The following is a 17,304-nucleotide window of genomic DNA, read 5'->3' as shown; positions in this document are numbered from 1 at the left end:
TATTATTATTATTTTTTAAAGAAGTAATCAAGCAAACTAAACTGATCCCGAAAGCTTGATGTCGTTTCACTCACCACGAGTATCGGCCGTTGCTGCGTCAGCCATTTGCTATTGGGAAGGAGAAGCAAAGCGTTGTTAGATGACATGTCTCAAGCAGATCAAATCAATCTCTTCATCTTTCATTCTTTTCCCCTGGTATGAAAGCTGCAAGCGAAGTAACCACTGATGTCGTTATTGATGATGGATGGATCGTCTCACACGCCATCGTCAATCCCGAATCCTTTGGTCACCATCGATGGATAGCTGTACTCTGCTCGCACCACATCCGGATAACATCACGTGATATTTACATTTTTCTTGATAAATTGATTGAAAAAGAAAGAGAGAACTATTCTAGACATGAAGACTTTCTTAACAGCTGTGGCGCTGAATTCCGGACTACTTCCTTAAGGGTAGCCTAATCAAAAACACTTTTTTTTTTTTTTTTTTTTTTTTTTTACTAAAACCAAAAAATCTAATAAAAACTTCTATTCTGGTGCCTTGGACAAAGGAAGGTTTGTGAATGCTTTTTATTTGGAACTCGGAACATGTAGCGAGCGATGATAACATAAAGATTGAAGTATTGAAGGTCAGCACATTTCACGACAGAACGGGCCTACTGCCTGTTGGGTATAATGGAGTTGTTGCTCCTGAAAGGTAAGAATGTTCTGATGGTATCTCGTCTCTCCGTGTGGCCCTATTTCGTTTCCCTGTGAAACCCATCCACCGTTCGCACATGGACCATAACCACATCCTTGACCATGAACCTGGCTCTGATGGGCTCTTCCACCTTGGTTGAAATATGCAGGGTTACCGCTGGGACGATCGTGAGGTGTCATCCTTGAGTCATTGTCACAATGAGCAGTTATATCTGCCATATGACTTGACTTTCGGAGAGGAGAGTGTCGGCGAACACCGTGGGCAAGGTATTCATGGCGTCCGGTCACCGTCGGATCGATATCGTCCTCAACTAGATACGGAGCTTTTAGTTGAGGGCCAACATGCTGGCGTCCCGCGTGAGGGCCAAGACTCGAATAGCCATGGATGGGCGGTTGATAGCCTCCTCTTGGTTTGACAGATCCATAGTACTTTGCAATTGAATTGCATCTCGGAACAGGTTTGAGCAACTCTCGTTCACATCCTACACAAATTCTAGCTAGGCAAACCTCTCCCACACCACCAGAGCTCATTCTACGCGACATAGCGATCGTTGGTAATGCACCCTCATTGGATCCCAGTGCTGCACCCGTCATTAACAAATGACTAGAAGTACCAGTGGCGCTTCTGAGAATGGATGATGAACTGGATCGTCTACCTGTGGCAAATGTGACTGTCATAGGATTGGCATAATGACCCTCAGTATTTGGGATATCCATGCTCCCCCTTCTAGAGTCAGAAGCAGTGTTGCCTGCTGCGGATCCATGCACTCCATTGCCGAAAAGACCGAAAATGCTAAGACGAGATTTTTTGGTAGAGCCGGGTGCCAATTGCCAGGGGCTTCTGTGGCCATTACCACTACCGCTTCCGTTGATACGGTGACCCATGTTTATACTGCCGAGCGTTCCCGCCCCACCGCTGAGACCGTTCGCATGTCCAATGGAGCCATGGCCATCTGACCCTGCTATTAGTGCAGACTCAGCTGCGGTTCGGACAGGGTGTAGTTGTGGCAGAGTGTCGATCCAAAGACTATGTCGCTGGAGATCTACTCTTCGTGACCAGCGTGCGAGCTGCGACTGCTGTACATAGACACAGTTCTTGGCATCCATAAGAATCTCGGCACTTGCGCATTTGCCACAAAACAAATCCCCACACTTACGGCAGTGATGACGAGGGTTAGTGAGGCGGTGGAAGGGAGCAAAACAATAAGCGCATGACTCACGCGAGCTATCGGGCTACAACATGTTTAGATGAGCATTATGTTAATACAGAATCAGGCAGTCATAAAGGCCTATTCAGATAATATTGATGGATGATAACCTGTCATGATTTGCTTACCTTCCAATGTCTTTTATCAATAGTAACGGAACCTCTGAACCATCTTGATAGATTCCACCATGGAAGCGAATCATAAGCAGATTTAGATATTGGCACAGAAGACGTAAGCTCTTGTCGTCCTTGCTGTTTGTAGCTCATCTTTGTAATCTCAATCCTCGATAACGTCCGTAGACTCCTAATAGATTGATGGAAGCCCTCAACTCTATCTCTAGTCATCACAGGGATGCTTGGAAGCTGAGATAAAATGGCATTTGCAGACTCAACAGCAACACTTGATAGGCTTGGTAGGCTTGGTTTGACACGCAGTACATGTTCTGTTGGGAAGAGTGAGTGATGCCAGGAGACATGCTTTTTCCCAACAGCACGAGGGAAAGTGTGACAGCTAATGGATGATTTGAGGGGCTTTGTGCATTGAAGAGCGTTTGATCCGCTCGCAGAGCTGGATGATCCTGTTGGGTTTACATGAGTTCCTGTAGATGAGCCTGGGCTAGGGGATTCCCTACCTAGGCTGTTGTCCTCAAGCTTTATCCTTGACTGGCAAGCAGACGCATCCACAAAAGATGAAGTAGAACTTGATACAATAACGGATGAATGGCCAGTCGAGGAAAGAGACGATGGATCGGTCATGGCCTTATCTTGGAGCTGCCGCGATTGCCGATCGTCAGAGCCGCTATCAATGCCACCAGATCCGCGATGTTCCTGTGGAGAGAGCTTGACCTCCACTCCAGAATCCGTTCGCCTGGGTCGATGAGGATCTTGTAACGTTGTATTTGACGAAAGAGCCCCAGAAGTGATGGTGGTGGCGCGGTCCATCATAGATCTGCGATGCTCATTTACCAATGGACTGGTAACCAACTGAATCTGCCTATCTCTGCGGTTGTCCGCAGTGACGGTTGAACCCATATTTGCAGCGCCTGACGAAGGCATGATCATTTGATCATGATCATGTTGTATCCAGACGTCTGAAAGGGCAGGACGCCGGTTGTTGTGACCACTCTGTCGGTGATGTTGTCCAAGCAATGACATTGAAGGGTGGATGGTCCGATCCCCAAGATCTGACTCTGACTGAGTTGCTTCGCCTAACAATGCGGTCAAGCTTGACCGACGTACAACATGTTTGGTAATAGCCCGCTTTTTAAGGTAATTTTCATCTAGCCTTGGGGGTCGATAATGGTTGTATGGAGCACGAGAATAATGTCCAGTCTGTGCAGTGCGGGATTTAATGCCTGTTGTCGCTCTTGGACCGTCCCGTGTGCTATATTGATATGCCGTAGGCGGCCCATCTTCGTCTTCCTCGTCTTCTTCATCGCCTTCATCTTCAGAATATGAATAGTCCTCATCCTCTTCGGGATCATAGTCCTCTGAATCTTCATCATCATAACCATCATCGTCTTCGTCCTCGTCCTGATCTTCGTCTTCATCTTCATCTTCATCCTCATTACCAACATAGGGCATCATCTGTGCTTTCGATAGGTGAGGCAAACGACTCTCGTTGTTTCTTTCAGTTCCAAGGCCTGGTGTTGCTGCAGAAGTTCCGATAGAGGCTCCTTTAATAGATGCCTCATTATTACGAGTTGAAGGTGGACTCCTATTGAGGTGATTGATGCCTTTGCTGCTTTTGGAGGGCAAAGAATGCTTTGCTTCATCAATGCCATTCTTTTTCCATGCGCCAGCAGCCATAGTCATTTGTCGAGTCAATTCTTGTTGTACCATTTGAGCACTACCGTTGCTAATGTTTCGATCCGTTGTTATTGTGTCAGGATTCATCTGCCTGATAGGATGCTCGGGCTTTTTGTGATTACTATTGTTATTATGATGAGCCACGTTATCGTGATCTCCATACTCATCCTCATCTACGTCCTCATCATCGCTGAACTCACTATCATCCTCACCATCATCCTCACCATCATCATAATAATAGTCTTCGTTGTCACTCTCCTCAACGTCCTTGCCTGAAGCCGCATGATGTGTGTTTGATTGGATAGAAGGTTGAATGGACTCTGGAGGTAAGTTTTGGCTGAGCTTTGGTTGGTTCTCCATGTGACTCTGCATTGCAGTTGTGAGCTCCTCCCTTGTTTGGTCTTTTGAACTTTGAAGGGAGGACACTGTTGCTTTCATGGCGGCTGGATAATTCAGATGATGGACAAGAGAGTATTCTGCAACTTTTGCCGCTGATTCCTGCCTAACATGAGGATAGACTGCATCCATGCGCTTGACTCGTTGCTGTTGGTTCTGTTGTAGTTGTTGAAAACGGTTTTGGTGTTGGCTCTGATGATGCAGCTGTTGTTTGTGCTGATACATTCGCTGCTGGTGTAGCTGATGCTGCGAGAATTGCTGTGAAGGAAGAGCAAAAGGGGGTAGTGGGGGCGGTTGTTGCTGCTGTTGTTGAAGATATGTCATGATGGTTGGATTGGGGGAGACCTGGATGGTGTAAGGGTTATAGTCTGTGAAAGTCTTTGGATGGAAAGTGTCGCTGGTGCTTGAGTGTAAGAAATGTAACAATCGAGTCCAGTGTTACGATCAACAAGACGAATCCCTAAAGCCACTTTGACATTCTGCATGGGTGCCATGGCGCGAACAACCGTGCCCACACAATCGTTTAACCAAAGGTTAGAAAGAGGTATAATTTTTTTTTTTTTTTAAAGTAAAAAAGCTTTCTTCTGGTTCTTTCAGGTCCTGTTGACTACAGACAACTGTTTATTTGTATTGGGATTAGGATAGAGCGATAGTATCCAAGACAACTTTGAGAATGATGATTGGTGGAGGGTTGATAGGCGGTCATATCAATCAATTCTCTTTTTTATTTTTTATTTTTTATTTTTATTTTTTCACGATTGTAGTCGCGTCCTACTCACCACAGCTGATCTTGAATGAGATAACCGAACTGGTTCTGAGATAAGATGTCCAGGTTATTTGAAGAAAAGAGGCCTAAACGTTGATGGAACAATGAACAATTGAAAATGAAGAGACTGTAAGAAAAAGGAGCGACGAAGGAAAGAGGGAGGAAAGAGGGAAAGAGGGAAAGAGGAAACGGGGAAAGAGAAAGAGAGAGAAAAGTAGAAATAGAAGGATGATTGAGGAGCAAATCAGGCGCGTCGAGTTTTTTTGCTGAAGCAAAACAAAAAGACATCAACAAACATTGAGAGAACATGAGGAATATGGAACAAAGCAGAGTAATGGCATAACCCAAAAGAAATAAAAACTGAAGCTGGGTTGATATCGGATGTGATGATGGCACAATGGGTTCACAAAGTGCAAAGAGGAGGATAAAAAAAATAAAATAAATAATACTTTAAACAATCAGTCAACATACACAAGTTGATTAGAAGGTTGTTGTTATTTTTTTGTCACCCTGGAAATGCTTGTTTATGTTTAAAAGACGAAGGATGGGCTGATCAGATACAGCATGAAGATGCGTGTAATGGATGACCAAAGCTGGGGAAAGAAAAGGACAGAATCAATGTTTATAACAGAGAATGATATGAATGATATGAATGATGTTGTGGTGGCAAGAAGTGAAATGAACGATTATGAAATGATGCAGACGAATGAAAATAATACAAAAACAATAAAAATATAAAAAAAAAAAAAACGTGGGGGAAAGAGAAAGAGAGAGAAAAGAATGAAAAAGAAGAAACAATTCGATGTGCAGCTTTTTTTTTTTTTGGAGGAGGAGAAGGAGGAAGGAAGAAAAGAAGGAAAGAAGAAGGAAAATGTGCAACCAAACGGGAAAATGCACCCACCTCTGGAGAAAAAGGAGAGAGAGAGAGAAAGAAAGAAAGTCAAAGAGAAAAATGAATTACAAGACCAGGCCTGATTACGATGAAGTATCCCGAACATCAAACAAGAAAGAAAAAAAAAACAAAAACAGATGACAAAAAAAAAAAAAAGAAAAAAAAAGGGTGATCCCATGGCCATGTGTTCACTCTTCATCGCCTTGTTTTTTGTTGTTTCCCCAAAATGGTGAAAGGGGAGAGAGGATTGCGGTATGTGACATGTTCCAATGCAATGCCTGAATGTGTGTGATCAACCTTGTCTTGATGCCAGAATTTAGTCCTGTCCCTTCTGGACAATTATACACTCAATTACCTCTGTTGGACAATATTTATATCCCTCATCCTATCATCCTACACAACACATACACTAACACATCTCTACATCGACTACATCATGTATTTCTCGAATCAACTCTACTGTCCCTCAATGTGATGGGAAAATGAACTAAAACTTGGACATCATCCTTACCCAGTCTGCTTGGTTTAAGCTAGCCTAGTTGCTCTAATCTTTCATGCACATGTGCACATGTCTATACTCAACAATTAACGACTTTGCTATGTAAGCAAAAAAAAGAAAAGAAAAAGAAAAGCAGAGAGCATCAAGGGGGTAATCAATACGCAGACTATCAGAGAAATAAAAATAAAGCAATGTTACTTGTTCAAGGACAAGGTCGTATATATATATCCTCTCCTTGTTCTCGTCCTGGCTGTCCCCGGGGTGTTGTGTTCGTTCATGAGACGGTTGCAGTACCGTCAGTCAAATGTAATACATGAATGTGACAGATGTTCAAAGCTCGAAGGAACGAGCTGAGCATGTGCCCTTGTTTTCTTTCTTCTGAGTGGTTAATGTTTTTTTGGCGTGATTGTGCCGGCAATGATTGTTTACAATGGTTACAATGACAACGATGACAAAAGGGGGACAGATAAACTTCACTTCAAGGAACCAAATGTATATCCCCTTTCTTAAAAAAAAAAAATTCCAGGGTATATTTATACCTTTCAATATGAACGGTTCTTGAGCTGTAGACCCTAATGGAAACCACCATTGTGAAAGGGATAAAATTCACAGAGATGGATTCTAGCAAAGGCGTCTAAGGCTCCAAGTTTTTTTTTTCTTTTATGGACTTGGGGCGTATTGACAGAACAAGTTAAGAGAGCCTTCCCTTCGACACAAACTCACTCTGGTGAGTGAGTTTGTTTCAAATCCTCATTCGTTTTCGCACCATATCACGCTTTGGACGCTTGGGGCTCTTGGAACCAAAGTAATGGATTCACACACATCTGAGACTCTTTTTCAAAAGACACGATTGTTATATACTTTTGTCACCTTTCAAGCATTTGTTTTGCTTTTGTTTTTATTTTTATTTTTATTTTCATTCCTTTATTTCAATTCTTTTATACTCCTGTTCTGCAAAGTCATCTCCAACTCGCTTTTCTCTTGCTCCGCTATTTCCTGCTCAATCTTGGCCCACGCTTCATCCAAACTCGCGACTAGATCACTTTGTCGGACCAGGTGGAACGTCAGTCTGGAGGATCCCGATGTACGCGCGCGTCTTGCCAGCATTGCCGTAAAGGTTCCAGAGTATTGAGCTACAGCTTCGGCAATATCATCCTATATAATCCAGATCATGAAGCGCGACCAATCGTTGAGGAAACAGGTCATTCGAATTAACATTTTCAGTAACCCAGGTCTCAGAAACATACCGCTGACACTCGGTTATCTGCTTTAGGTCTATACCAGAGTTGAAAAGTTTTTCGGTCTGGCAATAACTTGATCTTGTTAAATTAATTAACAGAGCACAAGATGAGTTTTCATAATGGACATTTATATATATAAACATATATTTAGTATTTGCATGGATATTCTCGATCATCTACCTTGGTTATTTCCAAATGATCACGATGAAATAGAGGATGTGGCAGCGCATCACACGCATAAACCTGCTCAAGTGCCCGCCAGCCTACATTCTCAAAGCCTCGTGTCTTCTGAGGATTTTTAGAATTTGAGTCATTTGATGGCTGCTGGGCACCTGGCATGTCCTGTGTAAGATCAAGCGCATTCTTCCACTTTGCTGCATTAATCTTCTTTGGTGATCTTGATCGGCCTACTTGGATGTCTCCTTCCTAGTTATTTTAGAACAGCAGCTCTCAATCAGTTGACACCCTTGAGCCATATCCATTTTCAACTAATAAATGGCAGAAAAAAAAAAAATTACCGCCTTTCGAGTTGCTCGCTTATCTGGTTTGAAATACATCTGGTATTTTCCTGGGATGGCCACCTCCTGGACCACAGTCCTCAGATCTGTGTCAATCCCGGATTTTGCTTTCGTCGTCCGGTCCCGACTAGAGACGATCGTAGACGAGCGATTCTCTTTTACAGACATGTTTATCGTGCTAAAGATTCCAAACGCTCTACTGTTGCCGCTGCTGTCGCCACTGCATATACTACATCTCTTTGCAGCCCTTGTTGTTTTGAGTAGTTGATATCCTTGAGAAAGTGTCTTTATCATTTTATTTAGTTTTTTTTTTTTTTTTTTTTCCTCTGCAATTTAGAATTAGACAAAGAATGAGTGAAATGAGAGATCAACGAGATCTAATACAAATGCAACGAGTCGGTCACAGCGACGCCACGATCCCTCAGAAAGAACTTTAAAAAAAAGGAAAAAAGGAAAAGGAAAGAATTCTCCGCAAGCTTTGTCCTAAGCTCTAGCAACCACGAGGATGCTCACTTGGATCTTCCTCTACTTACTTTGCCATCCTCACAAAACGCTTCCTGGATTTCTATTGGGTAGAGATCTTGTTACAGACACTGAAAAAAGCTGTAGAATTACTTGTATGAGGAATTAATTTCAAAAGTGTAAAAACCATAGCAATCTATGGCCAATCCATAGCATGAATACTATCCATCTTTTGAAGCATGTTAATAATTATCAGCATGCATAAAAAAAAAAAGAGAGAGAAGTTTAAAAAAAGTAGAGTACCTTAGTTACCATTACAAACACTAAACATGCAAAGTATAAGCATATGCAAACCAGACGCGTAAACATCATGAGGTTTTTATATTTATTTATTTCCTTGACTTGCACAAGACAACAAAAAAGTGATGGTGCCTTATGATGAAGGCTTAATGTATTCTATGTGATGTTTAAAAACTATGTAATGGCACGCAAGGGAGTCTTTTTTTTTTACAGATCAGCCTCGATAACGGTTTTGACAGGGTAATGGTCACTATACTCGTGATAGGCCGCTCCCTTGATATGGTACTCTGGTGACTGAACCTTCAGTGTTGTCTGGACCGAGGATTTGACAGCCAAGTGTTCCTTGTCTGTCACAACAAAATCAAGGTACTCTGGAATCAAATCTGGATAGTTGTACCGCGCAATTTCATTCGTTTGAGTGTCCCAAGTCCAAGGATGGCCATCATAAACCGTGGGCTGAGTCGCATTTAACCGCTTGAGCATCGAGCTGAACTCCTCTGTGTCGCGCTTGATGTTGAAATCACCCGCCATGATCACCAACTCGTTTGCAGGGATGTTGAGTGAATCGATATAAGAGCGCCAGGCGTCCAATGCTTGACCACGGTAACGGGCTGGTTGACCAGGCAGACAAGCGGAATCGTCACTCTGCATGTGCGTGCCAAAGACATGGACGTTCTTGCCCTGGTAGTTCAACACAGCATAGGCGAATCCTTTATTTTGAAACCTATTATAAAAAAATAAAAAAAATCATACGTTGTTGTTTTTTTTTTTTTTTTTTTTTTTTTTTTTGGAACGCAACCTGTGGTGAGTAAGGCTTATAGCGACATGGTCGTTAGAGTATTAGTTAAGATGATAAAAAAAAAATAAAAAAAACCGTTACCATTCACTTGCACAACCATTCTTGAAGACGTATTGGTGCTTCTGTGTGATAGGCCATTTGCTCATGATGACCACACCACCATTCAGAGGAACAGACCAGTGATAATATCCTGAAGTCGAGTCCCACCCTTCCTTGGATACTCCTAATGTTGGGGTTTGGTAGGGATCTAAACGCAGTCCAATTAACGCCATGTGTTATGATGGACGCTCGTACTTAATTTTTTTTAAGAAAAAAAAAAAAAAAAAAAAAAAAAAATTACATTGAGAACGCAGGCCCTCACGGAGAATGTCGCAAGCTCGTTTAGAAAAGCATTCTTGAAGCACGATAACATCATGGCCTTTAATGTAGTCTGACTCTGCAATCAACTTGGCCCTAGTTTCTAATTGAAAAAAAAAAAAAAAAAAAAAAAAAGAAAAGTTATGTTTCGGTACGAGAGTTACTGGCATATAGTTTGCGTGTTGAGGTGAAGCTCACATCCTTACGCTGTCCCCAATCAGGGCTAATAAGCTCGTTTAGGAAGTATACATTGTTGGATAACACGCTGAATGTGGTGATAGCCATGCTCAAGGAGGGGAGGATAGCGGCTGCTGCAAAAGACAGGAAGCCAGTAGCAATTTTCATCAGTGAAGAAACCTGTGGACGACAATAATAAATCTAGCGTGATCGGGGAAGAAGACCAGGTTTAGAGAACCAATATATTCAAGTGGTGAAGAGGGCAATAAAAAAGAAAAAGAAAAAAAAAAAAAAGAAAGAAAGAAAGAAAGGGACTTCATTAAGGCTTTTATAGCCTTTTGGTCATCCTTTAATGGTGTAGATGTGAAAGGGAAGGCTCGTTTTGTTTATTGTAAATAAAAGATGATGACAAAGAAGGGGATTTGGACTTTAACCCGAATGCGCATTGTGTGTAAATGTTCACACGTGGGTAAAGTTGGAAGTCAATGGCACGCGTGGATACATTTCGAGCGTTTCGTTGGGCGGTTTCTTCCCTGTCCTTTAGTAAGATTTGACGCGTTACCCATTTTTTTTTTAAAAAGGAAAAAAATCTATTTCCCGGTTTCCATTATGGCACATGGGTCGTCTTTTTGGATATTTCTTATGCTATTCATGATGTCTTCTTTGAGCGAATGTATTAACCGCGTGCAATATGTAATGATTGCCTTTATTAAAGTTTGGAGGGACTAAAAAAACTTGTTTCCAAACACCGGTTTTCAGATTTTAAAAGAACCAATATACATGTACCACATAAATCCAATAACAGTAATAATAATAATAATAATAATAGCTTCAGCGAAAGGATGAAGGGCCTAGGGTCTATTCACCAACATTCAGCTACTGGTATCTACTGGTACATGCAAAAGATTAACGGCATTCAAAATATACAGTAAAATGTATCTATGAAGAAGCTTCATTGCAGACTTACAGACATACTGTACGCCTTTTCTATTCTGCCGATCTGTTGTGCCTGTATACATCATTCAAGTTGAAAATGGGAAAATTGCAGTAATATATGAGCATTCCGAAGGGAGCATGGCGATAGAAGTATCAAACAAATCTGATAATGATGTAACCATACCCATTGAATCGGCAACATGAGAACGGATATCGGTCTTATTCGCCAAGCAGTTGACCAGTGGAAGTCTTTATGTGCCTATTTCCTCGTCATAGGAATTTAGTCAACCAATCGATTCATTAGCTACTCTCACGGTTAACCGTTGTAGAGGCGGGCCTGAAAGATGATGGATCTATGCTATGGTCGCCCTGACTGACCAATGGTCAAGCATAATAATATTCGTGCCTGTAAACCTTCTGGCGACAGGGCTGTCCTAGGTCTTTTTTTTTTTTTTTTTTTAAGAAAAAAAAAACAGTGACAAGATAATGCATGGAGTACGAAGCAAAGAAGAAGTAATGCAAACTTTTTATTTTTGTACTCGGACAACATAATGTTTCAACAATTTATGTTAATAATATATTTCCCGAGAAGGATTGACGCGTTGAACAAATTTTAATGTATAGTTGCCCTCAAGAAGCGGGCCATTTTGGCCCGCTTGCTAAGAGAGTTTGTAAATCCTATTGTTCTTTCATTCCCTTATTCCATTTATTCCACTTATTCACTTATACTTTTATCACTTACCTTATTGTACTTATTTCAGTTTTGTCTGGGTCTTGAGTTTTGCATTGCTAATAGAAGAGCTTATCGCTCGTGAAAAAGTAGATCTTGAAGATGCCCCTGAAGTTGGTATGGAAGAAGATGAAGAAAGAGCGGGGGACGAAGAGAGAGAGAGGAAGAGGAAGAAGAGGAAAACGATGTTCAGGACCTGGCAATAGAGAATCCACTCTTTTTTTTTTTTTTTTTACTCAACTTAAGCTTTGACTTTAGCAGCTTTAACAATTTCATTTTGATCAACATGCGCTTTTACGTACTATTGTCGCATTTCGTATGCCGGATATAATGAAAACAAGGAGTGGAAGAGAGTACATTTGCGATACGCGGTCCTTATGTTTCTGAAATAAAACAACCCATCTTTCCTCGCAAGTTTTTGCAGTGACTCCTTCAAACATTGGCGCTTCATTTCGTCTAGCAGCCTCCTGATCATGAATCTTGAGGTTATTTGCGATCCGATCCTAGGTGTCCGTCTTTGAGCCGTACGCAGCTGTAAAAGGGTTATTATTCACCATGTCACGCAGCAAGAGAAGCCCTCCCCCCGAGCCCTCTTCATTATTGACTGGGTTCATTCCACCGTTCATTGAGTTTTCCATATGGTTCTTTAGGGTTTATTGGAACAAGGATAGTAATAGGCTTCGATTCACATCTACATCTTAAATAGTTACGAGTCAAAGTATCGCTGACTAATACACAAAACTCTCTAGAGATTAATTCAAGAGAATTGCCAAATGTAGTTGACACTTGCCTTGTCAATGTCTTGGCCTGAAGGACTTCATAAACCTCTGTAAATGAAAAACATGATCTTTGTGAAATCTTTTTTGTTTATTTGACTGAATCAAATAGACTCAACAAATTCCATTAACAAGCAGGCCATTTTGGCCCGCTTCTTGAGGGCAGACTGCAAACCAACTTTGCATATGTTTAAATGTATTGTCCTGGCTGGCCCAGGTTATGATAAATTAATTCATTGATGCCAAGTATCAGAACATTGATTTCTATAGATACATCTTTTTAATAGTCAATTTGATTTAAAGCTCCATCTCGTTATCAAAGCAAAAAAGGGTATCAACGTGATTGTTGGTCAAATTTCTTTAATGTTTTGGAGGATATTTGTACAAAAGTCTATAAAGACATGAGTGATATTACTACTACGAGAAGCGTGATTCAGATTTACTCGACGGTGACGGACTTGGCCAAGTTACGGGGGAAATCAACATCAACTCCAGCAAGGCAAGCGAGGTGGTACGAGAGGAGTTGGAGAGGGATGATCGTCAACAGACCTTGGAGGCAGTCCACTGTCTGAGGAACACGGATCGTCTTAAAGTCGGCGCTGATTGCGTCGTCGCCCTTGTTGCAAATAATGATGGGCTGACCCTTTCTGGCTGCAACCTGCTCCAATGCCGAGCGGACCTTGGGGTACAAAGAGTCACGTGTCATGATCAAGATTACTGGCATGTTCTCATCCACAAGAGCCAAGGGTCCGTGCTTGAGCTCACCAGCCAGAATACCCTCGCTGTGCATGTATGACACCTCCTTGATCTTCAATGCTCCCTCCAAGCAGGTGGCGTTCTGGAATCCACGACCCATGATCAACAAGCTCTTCTCCTTGTGCAAGACATCCTTGGCAAGGCGCTGCAACTCCTGATCAATAGCCAAAACCTCCTTGATGTGTGTTGGAAGGGCATGAAGACCGTCAATGATCTCATTGCGGCGTGCTGTCATCGATGTACGATCCTCAGACAACTGGATGGCAATCATGACCAAGGCAATGTATTGGGAGGTATAGGCCTACAAGTAATGGAAAAAGAATAGGGACCAACAAGGAAGAAAGCGTTGGTGAGTAAAAAGGCTAAAAAGTGCTGCTGTTACAGCTCAATTACAAAACTAGAAAATGGTATCGCATCCGGCGGTCCATCACATTCACAGCACATACCTTGGTGGATGCAACACCGATTTCGGGACCAGCGTTAATGTGGACACCACAGTGGGACTCACGGGAGATTGAGCTTCCGACAGTGTTGGTGACACCAACGCAGAGAGCTCCGCGCTCCAAGCAGTATCTCATGGCCAAAATGGTGTCAGCAGTCTCACCAGACTGAGAGATGAAAACGCAAACATCGTCACGGAAGATGGGAGTCTTGCGATCCAAAAAGTCGCTTGCCAACTCGGTCGAGACGGGAATCTCGGTCAGTTCCTCAAAGATGGCGCGAGTCTAGAGAAAGAGTCATAGAACACAAAGCAGCTCATTGTCAATACAAAAGATAGATACATGATATCAACAACCAATATCCAGACAAGCTGTCATTAAGAGCATGAGTATCAGTAACATACAGCCAAAGCACTGTGGTAGCTGGTTCCACAAGCAATGAATACAATGCGGCGGCAGCGGCGGATGGTGGGAAGATATGACTTGAGGCCTCCAAGAGTGATCTTGTGGGTATCAAAGTTGACACGGCCACGCATGGTGTTGACGACAGAGTCGGGCTGTTCGTAGATCTCCTTCTGCATGAAGTGGTCGAAGGAGCCCTTCATGATCTCGGCCAATTCGATCTCCAAGGTCTGGATGGAACGGATTGAAGAGATGCCATCATCACGGCGGAGACGGTGAATGCGGAGCTCGCCCTCACGGATGTTGGCGATATCGTCGTCGAGAAGGTAGAGGACGGTCTTGGTGTGTTCGACAACAGCAGAGGGATCTGAGGCCAAGAAGTACTCAATCTGCTGAGGCATACCGTCCTCGCTCAAGAAAGCACGGGACTCGCTGCGACGAAGCTGAGGCACCTCAAGAGTGTTCAAGGTGGAAGGGGCTGCTTCGACCTCGCCTGGAACTATCATTTTTCAAACGACATCACACATTAACCAATTTTAGCATGGGCTCTTTCATTTAATGTAAACACACTGAATTTCCCACAGATGGTTGGTAGTAAAAAATCTCGGTAATTGCACTTACGTTCGCGTTCCTCGGCAACTCCTCCAAACTCTACATCGACAAAGTCGACCTTGAGCTTCTTAGGGGTCTTGACACCAATCAGAAGAGGAGATCCACGGCGAGTGGCAACAACCTCATTGGGGAAGTGTACACTCTTGAAGATCATGGCGAAAGCTCCCTCCTATAAAAATAGAGAGTGTTAACGAGATATGATTAATCAAGAATGCATTTTGTTTTCAATTGCAACATGCTGACGCGGACATTGATATCTTCATCTTAACATTAATTCTGCATCCTTTTTTTTTTTTTTTTTTTTTTTTTACCAACAACTTACCAACTCCTTGACAACACCCTTGACGAGATCAGTGAAGGTCAACTGCTTGTTGCCCTTCTGAGAGTCCCAGATGTACTTGGCCAACTTGGCAATGGCCTCGGTATCGGTCTCACTCTCAAAGGTATAACCCTTCTTCTCGAGGACAAGCTTGAGCTCGCGGTAGTTGGTAATGATACCGTTGTGGACGACAGTGAATTCGTTCTTGGGATCCGAGCGGTGAGGGTGGGAGTTGATAGGTGAAGGCTGACCGTGAGTGGCCCAGCGGGTATGGGCCATACCGCAGTGAGAAGTAAAGGTCTTTTCCCAGTTGATCGATTTCTGTTCCTCAACGAGCTTTTGGAGGGCAGCAACCTTTCCGACCTCCTTGTAGATCAAAACCTCCTTCTCACCATCACCATCAATAGCAAGACCTGAGTATCATCAAGGATATTGGTGATTAGCTTACAACCACATAGAGGCATAACAAAGACATACGTCAATTAGAAACAGTATGGATAAACGTATTAGAAACCTACCAGCAGAGTCGTATCCACGGTACTCGAGACGCTTGAGACCATTTACCAGGATATCGGCAATGGTCTGGCGATCGACAGCGGTAAGGTAGTTGAGGTAAGCAAAAATTCCACACATGTCGGAGGGTATACAAAAAAAAATCGAGTGGTTGTGTTGTTGTGGAAAGGAAGAAAGATTAAGGGAAGTTACTAGGAAAAAGGTTGAGATGAGGAAATGAACGTTTGGAGGTAGGATGGAATGAATTGGAGTGGAAAAAGAACAGATGAGAAGCAGAGATTAGGCCTTCCTTTTATATGCTTTTCTACAGTGCGCAATTCATTCAATTATTATTGGGCGTATTCAAAATAATTGCCAACATTTTTGTTCTTCACACGCATGCCCCTTCAAAACTAACCAACCAGCCACCTTGAATCACTCTCTAAAATATTTCAAGGAGATGACCAAATCAAACAGTGTGTGCCCTTGGTTCCTGTTCATCCTTGTTGAAAGGAAGAAGTATGACACGAGCTTGGGTTTGAAAGATATGCTACAATATAGATAAATGAGAGTAAGAAGGCGCCTGTGGGTCAATCGTACTTTTTTCCCTTTTTTTTCCTTTTTCTCTCAGGGGTTTTCTTGCGGTGAGGCCTGTTCGGATAGGGGAGGGTTTCTATAGAGGTTGCAGACGGGACGAATTTTCTGCGACCAACCCTCCTTATTTTACTCCCCACTGATGCAGCACCACGCATTCGTAATACAACACTGAAAATCTGATGCTTCCTGCTTCCCCCCTACGCTTCACTAGACAGGACAGGGGAATTATGAGTATAATTGTGAGTAGTATCCAACACTTTCTCCTCCCCCTCTCCAGTGGCATCGACTGCGTAGTGTAAGGTAATCATTCTATGGAGAAGGAATTTCTTTTCCACGGAACCCCGCTCTGGACCTAAACCTCTGCACCAGTGAACCCGTTCCAAAAATAAGTGTAACAGAAATAGGATTTATTTTTTTAATTTTTTTTAAACAGCCACCAATGAAAGCGTAGAAAACCCACGGACACCCTGTTTCGCCTCATTTGCTGAAGGTCATGGCCACTACATCCTTCTAATGAACTTTATTTTCGTCACCATCCATGGTAATAAAGGCAGAGAAGCATTAAAAATAAAAAGGTGCATCCGCTTTCTATATGAGTGTGTCTTTTTTTTTTTTTTTTTTTTTTTTTTTTTAGAGTATTTATCTAGAGAGTTTAAATGCTGCCCAAGGTTGCCGAACAAATGCAGACTTCAACACTTTTTTTTTTTTCTTTTTTTGATCGCCAATGAAGGCGCCCGCCAATTGGCTGATCTTTATTGCTTCATGTATTTCTGAGCGTAAAGTTTCTTTTTTTCTCTTTTTCAGGCTAGATGAAAAATATTTTGAATAATGCAATCTCTTATTTGGAATGAAAGCGAGTCTGGTTAACGAAGACTACAAACACGCGTAGAAGCATGAAGATATGGCCTTCACCTATTGTCAGCTGATTAGACAATATTTCTATTTCTAATCTCTTTGTCTATCAATCGTAATGTTGAATAAATAAGATGACATGAATATATATACCTTCCGTCTCAGGGTTGGAATGCTTATCTCTTCCACTACCTCCTAACAGAGGCTGATTCAGAGACATTTTATTTTGGGCACTCTTGTCTATTTGTCATAAGACTTTGGGTCTTGCGCT

The 17,304-nt window shown here is 42.4% G+C and overlaps 5 protein-coding genes across 5 annotated transcripts; all 5 read right to left on the bottom strand.

The window, feature by feature from the left end:
* Positions 1-629: 629 nt before the first annotated feature.
* BCR41DRAFT_370276 (hypothetical protein) lies at positions 630-4,434 on the bottom strand (the record flags this gene model as incomplete). Its single annotated transcript, XM_022026520.1, has 2 exons — positions 630-1,931; positions 2,035-4,434. The coding sequence occupies 2 exons, from the start codon at positions 4,432-4,434 to the stop codon at positions 630-632; spliced, it is 3,702 nt and encodes a 1,233-aa protein (XP_021881851.1).
* A 2,751-nt stretch (positions 4,435-7,185) lies between these two features.
* Positions 7,186-8,337, bottom strand: BCR41DRAFT_352543 (hypothetical protein). The gene is made up of 4 exons (XM_022023967.1): positions 8,027-8,337; positions 7,689-7,934; positions 7,515-7,586; positions 7,186-7,422 (listed from the first exon to the last, which is right to left on the bottom strand). Exons 1-4 carry the CDS (start codon positions 8,318-8,320, stop codon positions 7,192-7,194), a joined length of 843 nt encoding a protein of 280 aa, XP_021881850.1. The 5' UTR covers positions 8,321-8,337; the 3' UTR covers positions 7,186-7,191.
* A 538-nt stretch (positions 8,338-8,875) lies between these two features.
* Positions 8,876-10,406, bottom strand: BCR41DRAFT_421700 (sphingomyelin phosphodiesterase). Its single transcript, XM_022030066.1, has 4 exons — positions 10,151-10,406; positions 9,928-10,047; positions 9,669-9,834; positions 8,876-9,512 (listed from the first exon to the last, which is right to left on the bottom strand). The coding sequence occupies exons 1-4, from the start codon at positions 10,287-10,289 to the stop codon at positions 8,996-8,998; spliced, it is 942 nt and encodes a 313-aa protein (XP_021881849.1). The 5' UTR covers positions 10,290-10,406; the 3' UTR covers positions 8,876-8,995.
* A 737-nt stretch (positions 10,407-11,143) lies between these two features.
* On the bottom strand, positions 11,144-12,425 carry BCR41DRAFT_370273 (hypothetical protein; the record flags this gene model as incomplete). Its single annotated transcript, XM_022026519.1, has 4 exons — positions 11,144-11,306; positions 11,800-11,846; positions 12,090-12,290; positions 12,342-12,425. The coding sequence occupies 4 exons, from the start codon at positions 12,423-12,425 to the stop codon at positions 11,144-11,146; spliced, it is 495 nt and encodes a 164-aa protein (XP_021881848.1).
* A 577-nt stretch (positions 12,426-13,002) lies between these two features.
* On the bottom strand, positions 13,003-15,856 carry BCR41DRAFT_421699 (hypothetical protein; the record flags this gene model as incomplete). The annotated part of the gene is made up of 6 exons (XM_022030065.1): positions 15,611-15,856; positions 15,096-15,505; positions 14,783-14,942; positions 14,164-14,660; positions 13,766-14,044; positions 13,003-13,620 (listed from the first exon to the last, which is right to left on the bottom strand). Exons 1-6 carry the CDS (start codon positions 15,723-15,725, stop codon positions 13,003-13,005), a joined length of 2,079 nt encoding a protein of 692 aa, XP_021881847.1. The 5' UTR covers positions 15,726-15,856.
* Positions 15,857-17,304: the final 1,448 nt, after the last annotated feature.

This window comes from Lobosporangium transversale (assembly GCF_002105155.1).
Source record: "Lobosporangium transversale strain NRRL 3116 chromosome Unknown BCR41scaffold_16, whole genome shotgun sequence".
Classification (NCBI taxonomy): domain Eukaryota; kingdom Fungi; phylum Mortierellomycota; class Mortierellomycetes; order Mortierellales; family Mortierellaceae; genus Lobosporangium; species Lobosporangium transversale.
The sequence above is the reverse complement of the archived record's forward strand: the minus strand, read 5'-3'. Positions and strand labels throughout refer to the sequence as shown.